We start from the raw sequence: 26769 nt of genomic DNA on the forward strand, positions 1-26769 counted from the left end.
TTCCACAGTCACATCTCCTCTTTTGACTTTGCTACCACTGTCACACAACTTTCGCTATTCTTGGCTTCTGTTTAGATGGCTGAGGGGATCCATGAATAATATGACTGATCTCTTCAAATAGCACTCTGTGTGACTGAATGCACTAGCATCTTGATTTTTCTGAGGCACCAGCAAAGGTTGAACAGCCACATCTTTGGCTTTTTCTCCAGAGCATGCTTTTCTGACAGCAAATCTCTAATTTTAGCATCTTTTGCAATCTGGATAGACTGGGAATTTCTCAAATTGTCAAGTGATAGTTGCTTGTTGCTCAACAGTTCTTTCCTCTCACATTTTACTATTAGCACCAAGAAGAAAACAGGTAACTTCACACTCGGGTTGGAAATTCAACTAAACATCCAAGTTCATCACTTACAAGCACTGCCTTCCACATTCAGGACATAAATATGCTAGGATTTCTACCAATAAAAGACAGGGATACCCTTTCCTCCAGTTTCCAATAACATGTTCCTCATTTCTTTCTAAGTTGCACCCTTAGTACTTTTAACATCCATATTTCTACCAACAGTCTGCTTAAGCCAATTTAGGTATTCTCTATGATACACAGGTTCTCTCTACTGTGATCCTCACTTTCATCTGGGCCCTCACTGGCAAAGGCTTTCCATCCATAGTTCTACTAGTCATCTGTTCAAGGCAATCTAGACCTCTTTTTATCATGCTCCTCAAAATTCTTCCACACTCTGACAACTACCCAATTCTAAAGCCACTTCCACCTTTTAGGTATTTATTACAGCAGCACCCAATTTCCACTCAATATAATATAATAAAGCATACTGAATACTGAATTAGGGAAGTCATTTTCATTGAACAACAATAATCTTGAGAATGTCGAAGTTTTTTCCATTTCAAACTTTTGGCTGTATCATTACATTTTCTAGGAAGAAATAAAATTTTACTCATATTTTTCTGTGACAGTCATCTTATATCATGGTTATATTATCTTAAAATAAAAATAGCATAAGCTCTTTGAATAGCAGGTTAAGTAATAACCATTTACTGAATAGGTGTTATTGTGGATTGAACTGTATCCTCCCAAAGATATGCTCAGGTCTTAACCCCCAATACCTGTGAATGTGACCTTATTTGGAAATAGGGTCTTTGCAGATGTAAGCAATTAAGAGATGAGGTCATAATGGCTTAGGGTGGACCCTAAATCCAATGACAGTGTTGTTATAAGGAGAGGGAGATACAGAGACACACAGATACACAAAAGGAAGATGGCCAAGTGAAAAGGCAGGCAGAAACTGGAGTGATGCAGCTACAGACCAATGGATGCCATTAACTGCCAGCAATAACCAGAAGCTAAGAAGAGGCAAGAACGGATAATCCCCTAGAGCCATCAGTGAGCATGGCTCTGGTGACACCTTGATTTCAGACTTACAGCCTCCTGAGCTGTAAGAAAATTAAATTTCTGTTGTTTTAAGCCACCCAGTTTGTGATACTTTGTCACAGCAGCCCTAAGAAACTAATGCAAGCATACACACACACACACACACACACACACACACCCCCAAGTATATAAAATTAGAGAATAATTCCCCTACCTCAATCAACAGAAATAAAGAGCTTGGTATTTACAACTCTCCACGCATCACACTCCCCCCTCATTAATAACAGAACATCAAAAGTACACACCTCAGTGACAGTAACATCAATGAACAGGGGAAGAGGTTAAATTAATGTTTTAAAAACTACTTAAATGGAAATGGCACTTAAAAAGGAATAAAAGTTAAGCCAAAAGACACAGTGTATTTGGGTAGAAGTATACACTACTATTTCACTCTCCCATTTCCAGTAATATCCGTAATTAATATCAAACCTTAGGAAGCACAGAAACAAAAATGTTACAGTGTGATGACCATGAAATCAAAGTAATGCTACAGTGTGATGCCCCTGGCAAATCTGCCTGGTCTTCAACATTTCTTTACCAAATTAATTCTTACAAAGCTCCATATAGGCTGAGCTTTGAAAGGTTTATACACTACTCAAAGACTTTAAGGGAAACGGTACTTCCAAATGTTAACTTAAACACAAACCAGAAAACAGACAGTCTTTCCCATGGAATGATATAATTAATTAGGAATCTTATCTTACCTGTTGAATTACTTCTGGATATAGCATGGGTAGTCTTTCTGCAATAAGAGCCAGTCCACCCATTCCTGCAAAAACTTGTAATGGTGACTGAATGGGACAGGTTTCAAGTAAGGATTCATCCAGTATCCCATCCATACATTCATCACTTGGAGTGAGAGCCTCATCATCGGGACAACTACCAAGTAAATCACCATGATCTAGAAGAATAATCACAAATAACAGCTAAGAGAGGACCTATTTCTATAATACGTTTTCATTTACAAAGCAAATATTGTTGTCATCTCTCTACTAAACAAAAGAGCATAATTATCTTAAGTTATTCAGATACAGCTATTTTAGGCTAGATGCTACAAACACGTCTAGATAACTTCTGATGTTGCTTCCTACAGTCTTACTACTCGAAGTATATGGTCCATGGACTAGTAAGCATCAGTATCAGCCTGAGAGCTTCTGAAATGTAGACTCTCAGGTCCCATCCTAGACTGTGTGGGAATCTGCATTTTTATAATGTTCTAGGTGATTTACAAGCATACTGAAGTTTGAGAAGTATTGTCCTTTAGGGCAAATAAGTAAAACATCAGAGACTCCAGAAAATATTAATGTATGTGCATGTTATGCTCTAAAGTATCCAATTAGGAAAAACTGAATAATGACAAAGACTTTTCTTACTGAAAACTGAAAATTATACCATATTGGTTAACTTCGAATCACTCACAGAGGAAAACCAAAAGTTTATGTTCACACATAACCAGACCCTATGAACATTACAACAGACAAATGATCCTGCTGAAAATCTGGGCAAAGAAAATGTACTACAATTTATTAAAGAGTACAAAAGGCTAATAATTGAATCTTTCATCATGAGAAAGACTGACAATAAATAAGATGACACCATATCCACACTATGAAAATCATTGCTTAAATACCATTTATAGTAGTGAAAAATCAGAAACAATCAGATTCCTTCAACAATTGTGAAACAGATAAATTATTATATCCATATTAAAAATAGGCAATAAAATGCACATTTATAAATATTTAATTGAATATATAAAAATAAAAAGGTAAGAAAATGTATTATCCCACTTTTGTTTAAGGTAAAAAATGTTTATGAGCACAAAATATCACTCAATATAAATTATCAGTAAATTGGAAATTCTAAATTGGGATTCTCACTTTGATTATAAAATTATGAACAATTCATATGGCTCATGCAGAAATAATATTTTTAAAAATCAGGGAATTCCTTGGTGGTCCAGTGGTTAGGACTCCATGCTTTCACTGCTGAGGGCCCAGGATCAATCCCAGGTCGGGGAACTAAGATCCTGCAAGCCACACAGTGTGGCCAAAGGAAAAAAAAAATTAAAGCAGAAATTAAAGCATATGGGCCCATAAAATAAGTGATGCTACACAAGGAATTAACATTAATTTCCAATGGAAATAATGGCAATTTTCTATATTTACAGATAACTCAGTCATAAAGAAAGAAAAGGATCTCAAGTTGATGTAACAAAAATGTACATTAAGTCATCAGCTATAGAAATCCTTGCCTACTCAGATTACAGACTACAGTTTTAAAGAAATATAATATACATACCTTTCTCAGGGTGCAGTCTTTTAAAAGAATCTGTTTTTGACAGACTTGGGTCTGTGATGACTCTAGAACCCAATTTAACTGTCAGATCTATTGAACGGTAACCTTGAGGAAGTTTTCGGTCATACAGCAGTGTTAAAAGTTGGGCAAGCGTCATTTCAGCTGGTAACGGCTGGCCTAAAAATGACATAACTAAGTTAAACCTGGAATCCAAGAGGGAGACATTTACTTGATTCAATTTACTCAATTATTTAATGCTTTTACTAAGTTAAATTACAGATAAGAGTTTGATTCTGACACCAATTTCAAAGCAATTTAAAAACTGCCCACAGAAAGTTTACAAAACTCAAATTTACTTCTGACATATGTGAACAAAAATATCTATACAAAGTTTTAATCAGTTGCTAACCAAATCCCACCAACATCTTCTGAGAGCCACAGTGAATAGAAAAAAAAGAAACATTCCCATAAATCTGGGATTGGCAAATCTTTTCCATAAAAGGCCAGATAAAGAATATTTTAAGCTACGGAGGCCATATGGTCTCTGCTGTAACCTACTAACTCTACTGTAGCATGAAAACAGCTATGGACAATACATAACTGAATGGGCATAGCTGTATTCCTATAAAAATGTTTTTACAAAAAAAGAAGCATCCGGTCCACCTGCGATAGTTTACTGACCTCTGCTTTAAATCAACAATGTAAACCTAAGAAGTAAAATCCAGTCAAAGTTAGTTGGCAATTTGATTATAATGATACAGCACAAAAATGCAGATAAAATGGTTATCACCTTGACCAACGGAAAGTATACTGGTCAAAGAATATGTTTAGGTAGAGAGGAAGCTTAACTGTCAGGGCTACATCTAAGAATTCCACAGCTGGAACTAATTCTTTAAAATTAGCCTCACACTGCATCCTACATAACTTGTTATGAAGACACAAAAACATTAATTTTACTGATCATTTTATGGCACATTCATAAGAAAATTTAGGAAGCAAGTAAAGTGTAAAAATGCAACATTATAGTGTTAAAAGGGGTACGAAATAGGTTACTCCCTTTTTGTTCTCACTTCTTTTGGAGGGAACTATATGGACAAAGTCTCACTAAATTATTTATCTCATCAATAGCACCTGATTACACATCTGATTTGTACACTTGTAAGATTACTAAAATTTCTTGTATGTTTTATCACTGTGAACACTACCAGCTAAGAGTTTGTGGAACAGGTGAAACACAGGGACAGTGATTATTTTGTTGGCAGCCTCTGCTCCTGAGGAAGCACTTCCTGTTTTATCGGGCATTGTCCTCCCTCTCCTGGATGGTGGGCGAGGTGGTGTAGATGACACAGCACGTTTAGATTGGGATTTCAGCCCTAAAAGAAAAAAAATCACCAAGATTTTATATAGCCAACACACTCATGAAGTAAAAGTGTTATTTCTACAATATATTACTAAAGCGCCACATTCCTAACACCAAAAGATAGAAATATTTCTTCTCATTAAATATCTATTCTCTTGATTCTACCTGTCATGTATTATACTCCATGAATAACTGGCTGCATGTGTAACTATTTTCCAAGAAAGTATAAATTAACTCCTATACTCTCTGAGATACATATAGATGACCATCCATGTACTAGAATGTAATTTTGTGCAAATATGTACAGAAAATCTTGTGTTCTTAATTTTTCTCTGAGATAGGATGGATTAAACCAATACATAGGTCTGCTATTTGAGGAGTAAGGTAATCTAGGCTGAGCTTTCTCTTCTGAACTAAGAATTTTGTTAAAGAAAATATCCTCCAAAATTATCATTTATCATGGTCATTTTTTCTTCATCCTCCATCTAACAGTAAAAACTCATTTTTCAACCAATTTTCTTTTGATGATTTTTATTTTCTAATTTTATGTAATAAGCACAATATCATAAGTAAAACTAGTGAATACTTTTTCATTTTTTAAAAAAAAGGAGGTATTTAAAAAAAAGGAGGGACTTCCCTGGTGGTCCTGTGGTTGAGAATCCTCTTTCCAATGCAGGGGATGCAGGTTCAATCCCTGGTCGGGGAAGTAAGATCCCACATGCCACGGGGCAACTAAGCCCGCGTGCTACAACTAGAGAGAAGCCCACGCATCGCAACTAAGACCTGATGCAGCAATCAATCAATCAATAGGAGGTTACAGAAAAATTCCTTAACACTTAGTGAACTTTCAAGAGTATAATTCCCAGTAGGCTGTCAAACTGAAACAAAATATCTGTTTACACATGCTGAGTATCTGATTAAAATATACTAAGCTCAAAATAAGTTTAATAATTCCAGTGCCAAAAAGTAATGGATTTCTGGTGCAATAATTGTGTATTTAATATTAAAACATGATTATGCCAGCTTTTTGCATTAATACTTTTTATTACATGAAGTTCCTATAAATATAAATTGTTACATTTTACAGAAACCCAAACAAAATCAAGATCATAAAAAAAAAAAAGCAAGCAAGCATACCTGAAGCAACAACAACACTGTAATTGTCCTGAAATCCATTTTCTGCCTTAACTTTTTCCTTCTCTTCATGGTTTTTCTTTTCTTTGTCATCTTTTTGTTCATTTATTAGTTTAGCAGTGATACTTGGTGTATCTGTAAGAAATTTTTATGTAAAATACATTGCTTTTCAAAATGGTTAAGAAGGGAAGCAATAAATATCTTGGGGACGTTTACATGAGATTATTATTATCACTAATACAAAGGCAATGTAAATGGTCTGGAAGGAACGTTGTTAAGGAAAATCTGACATTCAATTCTCATTATCAACGAAAGGGACTCATCACTCTCCTTAGGCCAGGATACTTAAACTCTAATCTCTAGAAAATATTATGTATTACAATAGTACTACCTCTAGAGGCAGTTTTGAAAACCATTATCAAGAGCATTTGCTTTACTGTAGGCATAGTTCAATCTGTTTGCCACATAACATCAATTTCCGTCCTCACAACATGCAAACCAAGGAAGAATATTATTTTCAAAATAGGGTAAACAGCCTTATTAGCAAGGTTACTCATACAATCTGCAAAGGGCAATATGGAATTCAAGCTCAGGACTCCTCCTAATGCATTACATTAGACGTCTATTTTTTTCTACAAATAGGAGTATAAAGGAACAAATGTAAGTAACAGAGGTTTCTGGTTTTGTTGTTTTTATTTGGTTAGGAATCTTAGAAAAAGTGATATATTTTACAAGTACTTTAAAAATGAATACTAAAGACTTTCATAGATAGTTACTACTCTGAAATCATATTTTCTTTCATGCTTTTGAATATGGCATGCTATTATAAATCATGAAATAAATGACCATACAGTGATCTTATTTAACCATTAAGAAGCTCAAAAAGCTGGATGAACTGTTCTGACATTAAGAATGTTTTTCACTAAATGGATATGACTGATACAGGCTCTCTTTTTACTTTTCTAACTTAACACAGTTATGATCCAGTGCTTTATTATAATGTCAAGGTGAAATGATCAAGTGATAAAACAGCATCTTTTATATTATTTCCTATTTTGTAGCTTTCTTTGAATATCTGAAAATATCCCTGTGATCTCAATTTCTAGAACCTCTTCTAAACTACAGATTGCCTTTAGACCATTTCTATTTTTGTGAAATTAAAAAAAAACACTGTTAATACAGCAGCTCCCCCTTAAACATGGTTTCATTTTCTGTGGTTTCAGTTACTTGCAGTCTGAGGATATTAAATGAAAAATTCCAGAAATAAATAACTCATAGGTTTTAAATTGCTTGCTGTTCTGACTATAATGACGAAATCTCACTGGATCCATCCCACTTGGAATTCCCAACCATGTCATCGTCTGCTCTGACATTCAGTCATGGATGTCAGTCGTCATGGCTGGATAACCCAGGATCACCCAAAGCAGATGATCCCTCTTCTGTTCCTCCTTTGGATGTATTGTTAGAAGGTCAAAAGTAACCTAAGCCTATGTTCCCAATGCCTATGTCATTCACCTCACTTCATCTCATCACATAGGCATTTTATCATCTCTCATCATCACAAGGAGGGTGAGACAGTACAGTAAGATTATTTTGAAAGAGAGAGACCACATTACCTAACTTTTATTACAGTATATTAGGTAATTGTTCTATTTTATTATTAGTTATTCTTGTTGATCTCTTACTGTGGGCACAGTAAGAGATTAGCATATATATCATATTTATCATAGATATGTATGGATGAGAAAAAACATAGTATATACAGGGTTCGCTACTGTCTGTGGTTTCAAGCATCAACTGGGGGTCCTGGAATGTATCCCCTGCAGATAAAGGGGGACACTGTAATAAATACATAATGCAACAATACATTTTACTTTCTCAGAAAAACAAGCAAGTAACCCCAAATGGCAAAAAGAGTTACACAAGTCAGAGGGAAATATTTAAGTAATAAAAAATTCACACAATCATAGTTCATTAGGTGATAAGAATTTATATTCTTTATTTTTATATTACTTTGTTATCTAAGACTCCTAACTAAATAAAAATAAAACAAGAATATATATAGTGTTATCTCAATAAATGCCATTCAAACACTAAAAGGTATCACTGAGAAAGCTTTTGCTCAATTTCCTGCTTAAAACTGTTCTGGTTTGGATTTCCACCTGTGGCCAAAATGAAATAACAAAGACCAGATTACTGTCCTACCTGAAATAACTAAAAATTAGGAAAATATATGAAATAAAGTTTTCAGATACTGGGCATCAGGAAGGCAGGACAGTGATTCCTGGGTGAGTGGAAACAAATGAAGTAAACACTATGATTGCACCAGCTTATTTCCCGCAATTTCCCAGACCACAGCTCAGCATAACCCAGGCATCACTCAAGGTGAGGATACAGAGATGGGAGTCCAGGAAGACAAAGGCAGGTTTGGCTGCAGTTCACAGGGCACAGTGCCAACGAGGAGAGATCTGCACAGAGAGTGAGCCCCAGTGATCTACAGAGGGTCTCCTCTAATCTGGAATGCATACTGACAAGCGTTACATACAAGGAAACCACCTAAAGGGCAAGGAAAATACTTTAAAAAAGTAGCAAGGGGGGACTCCCCTGGTGGTCCACTGGTAAAGAATCCACCTTGCGGGCTTCTGCGGTGGCGCAGCGGTTAAGAATCCGCCTGCCAATGCGGGAGACGCAGGTTCGAGCCTTGGTCTGGGAGGATCCCAAATGCCGCGGAGCAACTGAGCCCATGTGCCATAACTGCTGAGGCTGTGTTCTGCAGCCCGCAAACCACAACTACTGAAGCCAGCATGCCTAGAGCCCGTGCTCTGCAACAAGAGAAGGCACCGCAATGAGAAGCCCGCGCACTGCAACGAGGAGTGGCCCCCACTTACCGCAACTAGGGAAAGCCCGTGTGCAGCAGCGAATACCCAACGCAGCCAAATATAAATAAATAAAAATAAAAAAAAAAAAAAAGAATCCACCTTGTAAGGCAGGGAACGCCGGCTCAATCCCTGGTCGGGGAATTAAGATCCCACATGCCACGGGGCAACTAAGCCCGGGCACCACAACTACTGAGCTCGCGCGCCACAGAGTCCACGTGCCCTGAAGCTCGCAAGCCACAACTAGAGAGAAAACCTGCACAGCACAACTAGACAGAAGCCCGCACACCACAACGAAGAGCCCGTGTGCTGCAAAGAAAGATCCTGCACGCCACAACTAAGACCCAACACAGCCAATAAATAAATAAATAAAATAAATCAATATTAAAAAAAAAAGTAGCAAGGGGATGAATCCCAGGTTCTAAAATGAGGGCTGGAATACTTAGTATTCCCAATGCCTAGTGAATTTCTAACAGAATTATCAGAAGAGTATAACCTCAGCAGTGGGGCCAAATTAACCCCAGACCTCTGTTTTCAAATGTGCTACTGTGCTTCTATTCCAATACGGTACCTCCTAAAACGTAAGTCCAGTAAAATTAAAACACTAGTTCCTTAGTCTCACCAGACACATTCTATATGCTTAAAAGCTACTGCACTAGATAGTACAGGGTTATAAAAGATTTCCATCATCACAGTAAGTTCTGCTCTAAATTAACAGCTGCTCTGGTCCCACCTAATAAAGCTTATTAAAAGCTGGTCCTAAAAGTAATGTTCTGTTTTTAAGTAACATAACTACATCTCAGAAAGAAATAAAAAATATTTATTAGAATACAAAAATATCCACCACTCAGAAAAGTAAAAATCACATTGTCTAGCAACCAACGAAATTTTCTAGGCAAATTAAAAAAGCAGGGGCTTCCCTGGTGGCGGAGTGGTTGAGACTCTGCCTGCTGATGCAGGGGATGCAGGTTCGTGACCCGGTCCGGGAGGATCCCACATGCCGCGGAGCGGCTGGGCCCGTGAGCCATGGCCGCTGAGCCTGCGCGTCTGGGGCCTGTGCTCTGCAACGGGAGAGGCCACAACAGTGAGAGGCCCGCGTACCGCAAAAAAAAAAAAAAAAAAAAAAAAAAAAAAAGCAGTAACACACAATCCACAATGAAAAAAAAAATCTACATAAATAGCTCAATATATTCAAGACACTAGGGACTTCCCTGGCAGTCCAGTAGTTAAGGCTCCGTGCTTCCACTCCACAGGGCATGGGATCAATCCCTGGTCAGGGAACTAAGATCCCACGGGCTGAGCGGTGCGACCAAAACAAACAAACAAACAAAAAACAAAAAATCAAGACACTAGAAGAAAGCTTGTACACTTTAAATAAAGAGAAGGACATATATAGAAAAGAACTAGCTATAACTTCCAGCAGATTAGATAGTGAAGACAATTTGAAGATAGAACAATTATAAAAAATTTTAGAGCGGACGAGCCGAAGTTGGCGGAAGAGTAAGACGCGGAGATCACCTTCCTCCCCACAAATACACCAGGAATACATCTACACGTGGAACAACTCCTACAGAACACCTACTGAACGCTGGCAGAAGACCTCAGACCTCCCAAAAGGCAAGAAACTCCCCCACGTACATGGGTAGGGCAAAAGAAAAAAGAATAAACAGAGACAAAAGGATAGGGACGGGATCTGCACCAGTGGGAGGGAGCTGTGAAGGAGGAAAGGTTTCCACACACTAGGAAGCCCCTTCACGCGCAGTGACTGCGGCTGGCGGAGGGGGAAGCTTCGGAGCCGTGGAGGAGAGCACAGCAGCAGGAGTGCAGAGGGCAAAGCGGAGAGATTCCCACACAGAGGATCGGTGCCGACCGGCACTCACCAGCCCGAGAGGATTGTCTGCTCACCCACCGGGGCGGGCGGGGCTGGGAGCTGAGGCTCGGTTTTTGGTCGGAGCGTCGGAGCGCAGGGAGAGGACTGGGGAAAGTCTGGACCTGCCGAAGAGGCAAGAGACTTTTTCTTGCCTCTTTGTTTCCTGGCGCACGAGGAGAAGGGATTAAAAGCGCTGCTTAAAGGAGCTCCAGAGACGGGCGTGAGCCGCGGCCAAAAGCACGGACCACAGAGGCGGGCATGAGACGCTAAGGCTGCTGCTGCCGCCACCAAGAAGCCTGTGTGTGAGCACAGGTCACTATCCACACCTCCCTTCCATGCTGGCTGTGCAACCCGCCACTGCGAGGGTCCCAGAATTCAGGGACAACTTCCCCGGGAGAACGCTCGGCGCGCCTCGGGCTGGTGCAATGTTACACTGCCGACGCAGGCTCGCCCCGCCCTCCGTGCCCCTCCCTCCCCCTGGCCTGAGTGAGCCAGAGCCCCCAAAGCAGCTGCTCTTTTAACCCCGTCCTGTTTGAGCGAAGAACAGACGCCCTCCGGCGACCTACACGCAGAGGCAGGGCCAAATCCAAAACTGAGCCCCGGAAGCTGTGTGAACAAAGAAGAGAAAGGGAAATCTCTCCCAGCAACCTCAGAAGCAGCGGATGAAAGCTCCACAATCAACTCGATATACCCTGCATCTGTGGAATACATGAATAGACAACGAATCATCCCAAATTAAGGAGATGGACTGAGAGCAAGATTTATGATTTTTTCCCCTTTTCCTCTTTTTGTGTATGTGCATGCTTCTGTGTGAGATTTTGTCTGTATAGCTTTGCTTCCACCATCTGTCCGAGGGTTCTATCCGTGTGTTTTTTTCTTTAAAAAATTTTTTTCTTAATAATTATTCTTTACTTTAATAAGTTTATTTTATCTTACTTTATTTTATTTTATCTTTTCTTTCCCTCCCTCCGTCCCTACTTTCCTTCCTTCCTTCCTTTCTTTCTTTCTTTCTTTCTCTCCCTTTTATTCTCAGCCGTGTGGATTAAAGGCTCTTGGTGCCGCAGCCAGGAGTCAGTGCTGTGCCTCTGACGTGGGAGAGCCAACTTCAAGACACTGCTCCACAAGAGACCTCCCAGCTCCACATAATTTTAAACAGCGAAAATCTCCCAGAGATCTCCATCTCAACACCAGCACTGAGCTTCACTCAACAACCAGTAAGCTACAGTGCTGGACACCCTATGCCAAACAACTAGCAAGACAGGAATACAACCCCACACATTAGCAGAGAGGCTGCCCAAAATCACAGTAAGTCCACAGATACCCCAAAACACACCACCAGACGTGGACCTGCCCACCAGAAAGACAACATCCAGCCTCATCCACCAGAGCACAGGCACCAGTCCCCTCCACCACGAAGTCTACACAACCCACTGAACCAACCTTAGCCTCTGGGGACAGACACCAAAAACAACGGGAACTACAATCCTGCAGGCTGCAAAAAGGAGACCCCAAACACAGTAGGATAAGCAAAATGAGAAGACAGAAAAATACACAGCAGATGAAGGAGCAAGATAAAAACCCACCAGACCTAACAAATGAGGAGGAAATAGGCAGTCTACCTGAAAAAGAATTCAGAATAATGATAGTAAAGATGATCCAAAATCTTGGAAATCGTCAAAATGCAAGAAACATTTAACAAGGACATAGTAGAACTAAAGATGAAACAAGCAACGATGAACAACACAATAAACGAAATTAAAAATACTCTATATGGGATCAATAGCAGAATAACTAAGGCAGAAGAATGGATAAGTGACCTGGAAGATAAAATAGTGGAAATAATTACTGCAGAGCAGAACAAAGAAAAAAGAATGAAAAGAACTGAGGACAGTCTCAGAGACCTCTGGGACAACATTAAACGCACCAACATTCAAATTACAGGGGATCCAGAAGAAGAAGAGAAAAAGAAAGGGACTGAGAAAATATTTGAAGAGATGATAGCTGAAAACTTCTGTAATATGGGAAAGGAAATAGTTAATTAAGTCCAGAAAGCACAAAGAGTCCCATACAGGATAAATCCAAGGAGAAATATTCCAAGACATATTAACCAAACTGTCAAAAATTAAATACAAAGAAAACATATTAAAAGCAGCAAGGGAAAAACAACAAATAACACACAAGGGAATCCCCATAAGGCTAACACCTGATCTTGCAGCAGAAACTCTGCAAGCCAGAAGGGACTGGCAGGACATATTTAAAGTGATGAAGGAGAAAAACCTGCAACCAAGATTACTCTACCCAGCAAGGATCTCATTCAGATTTGATGGAGAAATTAAAACCTTGACAGACAAGCAAAAGCTGAGAGAAGTTCAGCACCACCAAACCAGCTTTACAACAAATCCTAAAGGAACTTCTCTAGGCAAGAAACACAAGAGAAGGAAAAGACCTACAATACCGAACCCAAAACAATTAAGAAAATGGGAATAGGAACATACATATCGATAATTACCTTAAATGTAAATGACTAAATGCTCCCACCAAAAGACACAGATTGGCTGAATGGATACAAAAGCAAGACCGATATATATGCTTGTCTACAAGAGACCCACTTCAGACCTAGAAACACATACAGACTGAAAGTAAGGGGATGGAAAAAGGTATTTCATGCAAATGGAAACCAAAAGAAAGCTGGAATAGCAATATTCATATCAGACAAAATAGACTTTAAAATAAAGACTACTAGAAGAGACAAAGAAGGACACTACATAATGATCAAGGGATTGATCCAAGAAGAAGTTATAACAATTGTAAATATTTATACCCCCAACATAGGAGCACCTCAATACATAAGGCAAATACTAACAGCCATAAAAGGGGAAATCGACAGGAACACATTCATGGTAGGGGACTTTAACACCCCATTTTCACCAATTGACAGATCATCCAAAATGAAAATAAATAAGGAAACACAAGCTTTAAATGATACATTAAACAAGATGGACTTAATTAATATTTATAGGACATTCCATCCAAAAACAACAGATTACACATTTTTCTCAAGTGCTCATGGAACATTCTCCAGGATAGATCATATCTTGGGTCACAAATCAAGCCTCGGTAAATTTGAAAAAAATTGAAATTGTATCAAGTATCTTTTCCGACCACAATGCTATGAGACTAGATATCAATTATAGGAAAAGATCTGTAAAAAATACAAACACATGGAGGCTAAACAATACATTACTTAATAACGAAGTGATCACTGAAGATATCAAAGAAGAAATTAAAAAATACCTAGAAACAAATGACAATGGAGACACGATGACCCAAAACTTATGGGATTCAGCAAAAGCAGTTCTAACAGGGAAGTTTATAGCAATACAATCCTACCTTGAGAAACAGGAAACATCTTGAATAAACAACCTAACCTTGCACCTAAAGCAATGAGAGAAAGAAGAACAAAAAAATCCCCGAAGTTAGCAGAAGGAAAGAAATCATAAAGATCAGATCAGAAATAAATGAAAAAGAAATGAAGGAAATGATAGCAAAGATCAATAAAACTAAAAGCTGGTTCTTTGAGAAGATAAACAAAATTGATAAACCATTAGCCAGACTCATCAAGAAAAAAAGGAGAAGACTCAAATCAATAGAATTAGAAATGAAAAAGGAGAAGTAACAACTGACACTGCAGAAATACAAAAGTTCATGAGAGATTACTACAAGCAACTCTATGCCAATAAAATGGACAACCTGGAAGAAATGGACAAATTCTTAGAAAGGCACAACCTGCCAAGACTGAATCAGGAAGAAATAGAAAATATGAAGAGACCAATCACAAGCACTGAAATTGAAACTGTGATTAAAAATCTTCCAACAAACAAAAGCCCAGGATCAGACGGCTTCAGAGGCGAATTCTATCAAACATTTAGAGAAGAACTAACATCTATCAGTCTCAAACTCTTCCAAAATATAGCAGAGGGAGGAACACTCCCAAACTCATTCTACAAGCCACCATCACCCTGATACAAAAACCAGACAAGGATGTCACAAAGAAAGAAAACTACAGGCCAATATCACTGATGAACATAGATGCAAAAATCCTCAACAAAATACTAGCAAACAGAATCCAACAGCACATTAAAAGGATCATACACCATGATAAAGTGGGGTTTATTCCAGGAATGCAAGGATTCTTCCATATATGCAAATCAATCAATGTGATACCCCATATTAACAAATTAAAGGAGAAAAACCATATGATCAGCTCAATAGATGCAGAGAAAGCTTCTGACAAAATTCAACACCCATTTATGATAAAAACCCTCCAGAAAGTAGGCATAGAGGGAACTTTCCTCAACATAATAAAGGCCATATACGACAAACCCACAGCCAACATCATCGTCAATGGTGAAAAACTGAAAGCATTTCCACTAAGATCAGGAACAAGACAAGGTTGCCCACTCTCACCACTCTTATTCGACATAGTTTTGGAAGTTTTAGCCACAGCAATCAGAGCAGAAAAGGAAATAAAAGGAATCCAAATCGGAAAAGAAGAAGTAAAGCTGTCACTCTTTGCAGATGACATGATACTATACATAGAGAATCCTAAAGATGCTACCAGAAAACTACTAGAGCTAATCAATGAATTTGGTAAAGTTGCAGGATACAAAATTAATGCACAGAAATCTCTGGCATTCCTATACACTACTGATGAAAAATCTGAGAGTGAAATCCAGAAAACACTCCCATTTATCACTGCAACAAAAAGAATAAAATATCTAGGAATAAACCTACCTAAGGAGACAAAAGACCTGTATGCAGAAAATTACAAGACACTGATGAAAGAAATTAAAGATGATACAAATAGATGGAGAGATATACCATGTTCTTCGATTGGAAGAATCAACACTGTGAAAATGACTCTACTACCGAAAGCAATCTACAGATTCAATGCAATCCCTATCAAACTACCGCTGGCATTTTCCACAGAACTAGAACAAAAAATTCCACAATTTGTTTGGAAACACAAAAGACCCCAAATAGCCAAAGCAATCTTGAGAACGCAAAACGGAGCTGGAGGAATCAAGCTTCCTGACTTCAGACTATACTACAAAGCTATAGTAATCAAGACAGTATGGTACTGGCACAAAAAAAAGAAAAATATATCAATGGAACAGGATAGAAAGCCCAGAGATAAACCGATGCACATATGATCACCTTATCTTTGATAAAGGATGCAGGAATGTACAGTTGAGAAAGGACAGCCTCTTCAATAAGTGGTGCTGGGAAAACTGGACAGGTACATGTAAAAGTATGAGATTAGATCACTCCCTAATACCATACACAAAAATAAGCTCAAAATGGATTAAAGACCTAAATGTAAGGCCAGAAACTATCAAACTCTTAGAGGAAAACATAGGCAGAATACTCTATGACATAAATCACAGCAAGATCCTTTTTGACCCACCTCCTAGAGAAATGGAAATAAAAACAAAAATAAGCAAATGGGACCTAATGAAACTTCAAAGCTTTTGCACAGCAAAGGAAACCATAAAGAAGACCAAAAGACAACCCTCAGAATGGGAGAAAATATTTGCAAGTGAAGCAACTGACAAAGGATTCATCTCCAAAATTTATAAGCAGCTCATGCAGCTCAATAACAAAAAGCAAACAACCCAATCCAAAAATGGGCAGAATACCTAAATAGACATTTCTACAAAGAAGATATACAGATTGCCAACAAACACATGAAAGAATACTCAACATCATTAATCATTAGAGAAATGCAAATCAAAACTACAATGAGATATCATCTCACACCAGTCAGAATGGCCATCATCAAAAAATGTAGAAGCAATAAATGCTGGAGAGCGTGTGGAGAAAAGGGAACACTCTTGCACTGCTGGTGGAAATGTGAATTGGTACAGCCACTATGGAGAACAGTATGGAGGTTCCTTAAAAAACTACAAATAGAACTACCATATGACCCAGCAATCCCACTGCTAGGCATATACCCTGAGAAAATCATAATTCAAAAAGAGTCATGTACCAAAATGTTCATTGCAGCTCTATTTACAACAGCCCGGAGATGGAAACAACCTAAATGTCCATCATCGATGAACTAACAAAGAAGATGTGGCACATATATACAATGGAATATTACTCAGCCATAAAAAGAAACGAAATTGAGCTATTTGTCATGAGGTGGATGGACCTAGAGGCTGTCATACAGAGTGAAGTAAGTCAGAAAGAGAAAGACAAATACTGTACGCTAACACATATATATTGAATCTAAGGGAAAAAATGTCATGAAGAACCTAGGGGTAAGACAGGAATAAAGACACAGACCTACTAGAGAATGGACTTGAGGATATGGGCAGGGGGAAGGGTAAGCTGTGACAAAGCGAGAGAGTGGCATGGACATACATACACTACCAAATGGAAAATAGATAGCTAGTGGGAAGCAGCCGCATAGCACAGGGAGATCAGCTCGGTGCTTTGTGACCACCTAGAGGGGTGGGATAGGGAAGGTGGGAGGGAGGGAGACGCCAAGAGGGAAGAGATATGGGAACATATGTATATGTATAACTGATTCACTTTGTTATAAAGCAGAAACTAACACACCATTGTAAAGCACTTATACTCTAATAAAGTTGTCAAAAAAAAATTTTTTTTAAATACAGGGGGAAAAAGGAACAGAGCTTCAGTGAGTTGTGAAACAACTTCAAGAGGCCTAATAAATGTGTAACTGGAATCACCAAAAGAGAGGAGAGTGACGGGGAGACAGAATATATTTGAGAAACTAATAGCCAAAAAATTTCCAAATTTGATGAAATTTATACACCCACACAGATTCATGTCCAAAAACTCAAATCATAAGAAACATGAAGATAACTACAAGGTATATTATTTGATGATAATAATAATCAAATTGCTTAAAAACAATAATAGAATTTTAAAAAAAGACACATAACCTTTATTACTTGAAAGCAGTATAGTTGAAAGCTGTAGACAGTGGGTAAAACTATGGCTCGAATAATTTTGGATTGTTTTCATACATGTTAATAAAATACACATGGCACATGTTAATATATCCTAAGATATGGCTAAATATCACAAATACACCTTAAAGTACCAAAGCATTGCTAATCAAAGGTTAAACTCAGCACTTAGAAGTTTCGGATATTTGCTCAGGATAACTTTGTTGGACTTTTTACTAGGATGTACTATTCTTCCACAGCAATAAGTTTTATTTGTTAATTTTTAGTTAATAAAGGGAACTATTTTGTTAAATATCCTAAATGGCAGACCATGACATTTTAGAAAATAGTATTCATTTAAAGATAAATAAAAATGTTAAATTTCCAATTATTTTGTACTATGTCTATACTTTTCCATTATCAAGTTAATGTATGAAATCTCAAAAATTGAATTTTAGTACTCTTCCCCACTTCCTTCCTTCAATTAATTAATTTTAAAGTTTTTCTTCATCATGTAGAAGGCACAATTTCAGAAAACTGAAATTCAGAAAAAAGTTTGCAAAGTCAAATTTTCACAAAAGTTTAACTGTAACAGGTAAGGTGGACATTTTCAAATAAGAAAAAACTGTTACACATTTATAATATATTCTAACATTTTACTGTATAACATGTAAAAATGTAGGAAAGTATTATAATTTTATGCACACATTTCTGTTAGATGCAGTGTCTAAAACTGGTAAAGAATCTTTTCTACATTATTTTCTCAAAGTGATCATATCTGTTCACGTGGTTTAACTTACCATCTATGTACGTATGTATGGTAACAACTCCCAAATCTCTTCAACTCAGTCTTTTATTCTAAGTTTAGATTTCTATTTCCAACTAACAAATAGCGCCAGTTTTTTTTCTGGATACTCCTAACTTCTTTCAATTATCAGTGTTGCTTAAAGACTTAGGTACCCTCTCTAATGTATACAGATAGAAACACACTGACTTACATTTAAATTAAAATGCAAACATTTAAAATTTTCAGTTTATTTTTTATTCTGACAACATACAATAGATCATAAATACTCTGAGAGGTAGAATATATGTCCTGCTCACTTTTACATCCCTAGAAGAAATTACTGTGTTTACACATAGCAGATGCTCAATGAATTCATCACTGATTAGGATTTCTGAGAGGCAATAAACCCAAACTAACCACAGTCAATTTGTATTCTACCTCAAAAAAATGCTTTAACTTTAATAATTTATATCCTGTTTAAAGGTATCATTGGAGAGCTCTTGATAAACTTAGGGGAAACGTGCTCTCTGCTTTCTTCACTGTTATAAACAATAAGGTCACCAGCTGATTCTACCTACTGACCACTCATTTCTCCCCTAGATTTAGTAAATGTTTATTACTTAGAATTCTGTCATGCAACCTAATACACTGTAATTCATCTACTATAAAACAGCCCAGGGTTTCCCTGGTGGCGCAGTGGTTGAGAGTCCGCCTGTCGATGCAGGGGACACGGGTTCGTGCCCCGGTCAGGGAAGATCCCACACGCCGCGGAGCGGCTGGGCCCGTGAGCCATGGCCGCTGAGCCTGCGTGTCCGGAGCCTGTGCTCCGCAACGGGAGAGGCCGCAACAGTGAGAGGCCCGCGTACCACAAAAAAAAAAAAACAAAAAACACAGCCTGATGGTTTATCATGAGAAAATTCCATCAATGGTTTCCCACAGCTTGTCTACATTTCCAACTGCCCATTCTGTCATTACTACACATAACAAACATCACAGCAAAAGAATTACAGGTGCTGGAATGTATTGTACATTTTGTCCACTGCATCATGCTTCTAAATGTGAAGCTACCTTGACCTTTTCTAGTCATTAAATGGTTGGTGAGTGAGTGAATGCAATAAAATTATAAAATTCCTATAAACATCTAACATAAAGTTAAAGAAACACAATTATTTAAATGTGACTTGCCTGACACTCTGTCAAGAACTTCCGATAATGTTGTTGAGACCGGCAAATGAAGTGTACGGAACTTGTGGCCTGCTCCATACATTGGATGCTGGATGACATGGCTAGTAGCATTAATTCTACCCTTGTACAGCTGGAAATAAATTTAAAAGAAATTAAGAAGGTTTTTTTTGAAATGTATATCATTATATAACTATTTCAGAAGCATAAAAAAACAAACAATTCAGTAATGCATACAAAAATGTAAAGAGTTTATTTTATATATTTCTTCAAATGTGGCATGTCTGCCATGCGATTTGTTCATCATACTTTGCATTAGCACTGTTGTACCTAATAATCTGTCAATCCCCGCCCCAAATCAAATTATACTATTCATGGCAAGTTACAACTAGGTTATTTTGGACAGAGAGGGTTAGCTGAGATTTTTAAGTCCTATCCTTAAGTATAAAGGTTGTGCTAGTTTTACTTTGCTAGCACAACCTCTGATTTCTAATTTCATTTCATTTCATTAGAAATTAGAACAGAGATAACTGAAAGCTCTGACATGAAAACATAAAATATTTTTACACACAGCTCATCATAAAGATTTAATTTGTTAAATACTCACTGGGCAGGGAGACTGAAGAAACATTGTCACTTTCTCATCCTCTAACATCAGTTGCAAAAATAATCTACGTACAAACCCTGAAATGTTCCCTGATGTTGGAAGGTTCCCTCTTTGAGGAGATGTCTGAAATAGTTCACAGAGAACCTGGCAACGTGAAAGATTTAAAAAGTTAAATGAAATATTTACTTGCAGCTTTATATTTTAAAGAACAAAGAGGAAATTTAAAATGTGGATTAATAAGTGTATTTGAATTCATCAAATCAGCAATTAAAGATTATACGGAAGTAGACGAAAAGTTAAAAGTGAAATACAAATTTCTGTGGATGAGAGAAGTTACTACTACAGGGTTTTCACATAATAAATACCCAGCAAAACCAACTTAATTTTAACTTCAGTCAATATCAATGTGGTTACAATACAACAAAAATTTTGAAAAAATATATTAAAAATATAAAACAAAGCCTTAACAAAAAGCTAAGTGATGATTATTAGGCCAGAAGACAATGGAACACAAAGTTTCATACTACCCACAGGCACAAACCAAATTGTGAAATGTCCATATTCAAGGACTTGGTTAAAATTGGTAATTTAAGCATTTCTTTCAAATTAGACACATTAAGTAGATACAGTTTCCCAATAATTAATTACTTTATGCAACAAAGTACTTTCCTCTTCTTAAAGTTAAATCATTCAGTATTTTTTGAAAATTATGATAGCTCATCCTTCATTAATAGTTTAACCTGAATAAGCACTATCAAATCAGGGGGTAAAAATAGAAGTTGGTTCCTATTTATTGGTGTCTGCCATGTCTCAGACAGGCTGTATGCTAGATACTTCATATACATTATCATATTTAATCCTCTCAAAAGAAGAAAACCTTTTGAGAGGCAGGTATTACTATCTCCATTTTACAGCTTAAACAACTTGCTGAAGATCACAACAGACAGAAAGCAGCAGAAACTGGCAAAAAGCAACTAGAATTATGCTCCAGATAACTCCAGCTTTCAAGATTTTTGGCTCTGTGGACTTAATACAATAAGATCATCTTTCATACCTTTAATGTGATTTGTCAGGAGTCTCCTATCTGAATCTTATTCTAATGTCTGCTTCATTAGAAGCAAATCAACAGCTCTAACAATCCGGTTACTATGAAATGCAATGCCTCAATGCTGTGAGGCACTTGATGGCCACCTTCAAGTGGTCAATCCTGTTCCAATAGCTGAAGCGTTGTTTTTTTTGTTTTTAATATTTTTATTTATGTATTTATTTGGCTGTGCCGGGTCTTAGTTGCGGCATGCGAACTCTTAGTTGCAGCATGTGGGATCTAGTTCGCTGGCCAGGGATCGAACCCAGGCCCCCTGCATTGGGAGCACGGAGTCTTAGCCACTGGACCAGCAGGGAAGTCCCTGAAGCGTTGTTCTTTTGATTAGAGGCAGTTTTTTAAAAGGAGGAATGTATGATCTTTAGCTAGAATCTCCATGAATTTGTCCATCATTCATCAGAAAGAATAACTGATTTATGTAACAGTTGAGGAGAGGAGGGAGGAGACATCAGTACTTAATTTTAATTATGGTTTAAATTCAAATCCTTAAATGCAACCAACCCCAAACCTCACCATCACCTGGCCTTAATACATGACCCTTTCTGAGCTAATTTCAAGAGTGCCATGTGACAGCACATTACAATAATAAGACACTGGAACATAAGCCAGTTTTTCTACTCTTACCTGGGCCATCAGCTTTTGATTATTAGGGTGACATGAAATGCACTGCAGAAAGAATGCAACAGTTGCATTCTCAATTGCTGTCCTCTGTTGAGTAGTCAATCCTGTTGTAGCAGCTGAAGAAAGAGAAGCTGATCTTGCACTGGTCTGTTGTGCACCTAAATTATGTCCTCCAGAAGTGGACCCAGAGTGACACAATAAAAACAGAAGTGCTGTCCATAGTGGATTGACTTCAGACCCACCAAGCCAGTCTTTCATAATATGGCTATTGCCAACTTCTGTCAAAAACCTAAGAATAGGAGCAACCAGGTCTGCTGTGATAGGCATCTTATTACATTGCTGTGGAACGTGATGCCGCCTGAGTTTGTCCTGGGAAATATCTATTGATTGAGCAATGCTTTCAGAATAAGAAATGTGGCTAAAACAGAAACTAGCCAGACTCCTCACAAGAAGAGAAGGCAAACCTGAGTCCAGTAATTGTTTGATAGCTTCTGGAGATTGAGAAGAGGAAGCAAGGGTTGCCAAATGTGATTCAGTTAGTGCAAGAGGTGCTTGTGCGTTTTTAGAGTCATCTGTTAAAGATGAACTAAGATCTTGCTTTTTGCTATCATCTGTCATGGACAGTCCATGGTGACACTGCATTGGAGGAGGGGTAATTCCCATCCAGCCCATAAGCAAAGAAAAATAACTTGGGTGTATGTGGCACATCGAGCAAAGTAGACTGTCAACAGCTTTCTTCAAAACCATGTTGCAGGAAAGAGACATGGACCAATTAAAAAGTAACCTAGGGAATAAAAGATACCATGTTAACATATACATATATTTAGTATGACCTCTTTGTCAATTATTTCTACTAGAAATCACTTTCATGAAAATTTTATAGTTTGACGTTCAATATAATGACACTGTAATGTTTCAGGAAGACTGATAAACATCATTAAGTACTTCAGTAGATTGGAAGTTAGATTTGTAAAATGAGTATAGAAAACCAAGAGATCTATATCAAAATGGTTCTACCATTCTCTGTGTGACCTCAAAACAATGACATAAAGAAACAATTTAAAAAATTATACCTAAGAAATGTCTAGACTGAATTTGACATTATTAATGGCTTTAATTCATATCAGCAAAATGAAAACTGTTAGCAAGTTTCACTAATAAGTCATGGATTATGCCAACTGATAGGACCAAATATGAAAATGACAAACTAGAGGACAAAAAGCCAACCTTTTAAGAGTCATGGAACTCTTCAGAAATAAATTATTATATTTTGCTATAGACTTAGCAGTTATTAGGCAGTCAGCTCAACAAAGCCTTAACTGAGTATGGTGAAGAAATGTGGGTTAAGTGGAAACTACTTGTCAAAAGAGCAATCATAACAGCCATCTAGAAAGAAGTAAAAACAACCAATTGTAAAAACTGTCTAAAGTAGTCTCTCAAAATTTCTAGCTACACTTTCCCTCCAAAGTTGCATATTAAAGATAAAAGAATCTGGCAGGTAAATTTGCAGATGAGAATAAACATTATGACCTGCAAGAGAATATATTAAACGTTCCAATTTTAGGTGGGAAAAGCAGCAATGACACTAATGTAGCTTCTTAAAACTTGAAGATAAATTAATTAAATTTGTGTAGCATCTCATTTCGAACTTATACTGATTATACTTAACTAGTACTTTCTGAAGTATTATTTTTATATAAATAAAAATGTAAAATGCTGTTTCATCAAGTAAAAATCTAAAGTGATCTAGTACTGGGGGAAAAGAGAATTTCACAAATCATACTTACTCAAAGAGCTCTCGGTCCAGCAGTGCTGGTAAATCATACTCTACCAGCAGCTCATAACTGTGCCACAGAATTGCTGCTACACAGTGCAAGTGAGAAGGAGATGGCATCAAAAGACCATACTCTATTGTTGAAGAGTTAGGACACATGTAGCTCATCCTGCCACTTCTTTTCATAGCAGCCACTCTTGCAGAATCACTGACCCATTTTAACAAGGCCTGAATTCTTAAAAGAAGAAGATGAATTTGAATAACCAATTATACTCCAGCTGACATTTAATACAGATAAATACCACCACTGCATGTAAGCAATGTATTTATCGGAATAATATACTGATTTTTCTCAATAGTTTTAATATATCAATAAAATAGAAGGGAAAAGGAATTATACAATCAATAAGGTCATAGTAACTCTAATTTTCCAAAACCCTACCAATCTTAAGCAATGAAAATGTTTGAGATGACTCAAGTCTAATTCAGCAAATAATCATTGATTCTTACTTCATTTGTGACAGAATATATACATATCTAGAATTACAGGATACACAGCTTAAAAAACTCACTCTGTCCTCTAAATTTTCACTCACCTTGTAACAAATCCACATACCACAGAGCAGTGATCTGGGGCCAGTTCTTCATTGTGCAGAATTTCATGCAATACAGCATGAAATGTTTCACAACTCTGGCCCCCAAGCATTAAATACTAGTAGTAGCCACCCACCCTCTTTCACTCTGACAACAGAATAGCCCCAACATATGTTCTTTTTCAAGCGCCACACTACACTCAATCCCCTAGAGCTGGAGACCACAAAATGAAAGCAAAAGGCTTTTTAAAGCAGTAATGTTTTGGAGTTTGTATTTGGGGGGTGGGGGGGGGGGTGGGAGGTGAGACTTACTGTCAAGTTCTTAAAACACTGTATTTATCTTTGTTTTTGTTTACTTTTAAATGTCTAGTTTAGAGCACAAGATTCTCTGCTTCAGGGTAAAAGAAATGGGAATTGGAACGTATATAATACTACTTAATCCCTCTCTCTACCTTGAAGGACTGAAGGGTAAGATGCTTTAAATTTCATATGACAGGACATAAGGACAAGTCATAGAAAAAGAAGGGAGATGAGGCAATTACAGAAGAGTAACATTTTCTAGAAAAACAGCACCAACAATCTTGTCATTAATGTTAGTTCTGAAACATTCTGAAATATTCACATTTGTATTAATGCTAAGAAAATAATTTTAAATGCAATTTTCTTCTTATGATAAAAATTTTTTTTAAATAATCACAAGAGATTTAAAGAAACCTATTCTAGAAAAATATTTAGCACATATTTTTAATGTATTTTTAAATCCTATTAACAATTATGAATTGACATAAATTCGTATCTACTTTGTCAAAAATACTCCAGTATATTTTTAAATATAATACAGGTATCACATAGTTTATATAAAGCAAAAAGTTTAATGGAAAGGAAGCCAGCCTATTTAATATTTTAAAGTTATCCTGCTGAAACTAATTATACTTTGTTCAATATGTTCTTTAAATATTTTTAATCCAGAGAACCTGAAAGCAATGAGCCTAAACTAAATGAAAGCTATTACATTACCAGAGATTAAGTAGGAATTTTTCCGAGATGCCTTCACTGTCTGGCACTCTAATTCATACCCTTAAGTCTGACCTTCATAAATCTTCCCTTATGAGTGATACTGCTCTGTCTTCTCAGTCCTGAGGGCACAAGCTGGACTCAATAAACTTTACCTCTCTAGTATTAGCACAATGTCAAGCATATAGCAACTACTTGGTAAATAGCTATAAAATGAGTAAGCACCCACAAAAAATAATCTGTTAATAATTTATGAAGTAAGACATTTAATAACATACCAAATGATTTCATTTTAAACACAAACTAATAACAATATTAAAGAATATTAATTGGATATAAAATATTCAATATACTTCAAAGGATATTAACTCAGGAAACAATCTCTAGTATGAAGATAATTTATATTATTTATAGAATCACACACTCTATAAATATGTTCTCCAGATACAGATGATATACATAAAACCAGAGAATGCCAAAGTATCATTCAAAAATTTATCAACTAAAACATTTTTCAAAATTACTTGGAGTCCCTATCAATTTGGAGGTAAAAGACATCAAGGAAGATCTACACTAGTAAAACTCATCTAAAATTACCTATAACGAAAGATCACTAAACATTTAGGTGAAACATTCAGATATTATTTACTTGGTATGATAGTGTTTCATTTTGTGGTAGGAAGCAGGAGAAAGAGGGTAAGGAGTATATGAAAAGTTGTCCGTGAATAATATAATCAATAGCAATAAGTAATCAATAAAAACAAACATTATTACTATTAACAAAATACTCCAAGTACCTAATATGGACACAATATTCCTATATTTCTACATGTTTAGTAATACCTAAGCTTAACTTTTATGAAAAGATCTAAAAAGAAAGCATTCCAGGACTTGCCAGTGGTGCACTAGTTAAGAATCCACCTGCCAATGCAGGGGACACGGGTTTGAGCCCTAGTCAGGGAAGATCCCACATGCTGCGGAACAGCTAAGCCTATGCACCACAACTACTGAGCCTGTGCTCTAGAGCCCGCGAGCCACAACTACTCAGCCCGCGTGCCACAACTACTGAAGCCCGTGCTCTGCAATGAGAAGCCACCACAATGAGAAGCCCGTGCAACACAATG

At 37.1% G+C, this 26769-nt stretch overlaps 1 protein-coding gene across 1 annotated transcript in view; it reads right to left on the reverse strand.

Moving 5' to 3' along the window:
• Window positions 1–26769, reverse strand: part of BIRC6 (baculoviral IAP repeat containing 6) — a 245524-nt gene that overhangs the window by 77341 nt on the left and 141414 nt on the right. Inside the window, exons 54-61 of the mRNA XM_065891330.1 lie at window positions 24052–24273; window positions 22268–23048; window positions 20542–20685; window positions 19938–20067; window positions 6243–6374; window positions 4951–5118; window positions 3749–3922; window positions 2152–2348 (exon numbers count right to left, since the gene is read on the reverse strand). Of these exons, the coding sequence (XP_065747402.1) occupies window positions 2152–2348; window positions 3749–3922; window positions 4951–5118; window positions 6243–6374; window positions 19938–20067; window positions 20542–20685; window positions 22268–23048; window positions 24052–24273 (1948 nt within the window). The remainder of the gene's footprint in view (window positions 1–2151; window positions 2349–3748; window positions 3923–4950; window positions 5119–6242; window positions 6375–19937; window positions 20068–20541; window positions 20686–22267; window positions 23049–24051; window positions 24274–26769) is intronic.

The sequence above is a fragment of the Phocoena phocoena genome, chromosome 14 (assembly GCF_963924675.1).
Source record: "Phocoena phocoena chromosome 14, mPhoPho1.1, whole genome shotgun sequence".
Lineage (NCBI taxonomy): Eukaryota > Metazoa > Chordata > Mammalia > Artiodactyla > Phocoenidae > Phocoena > Phocoena phocoena.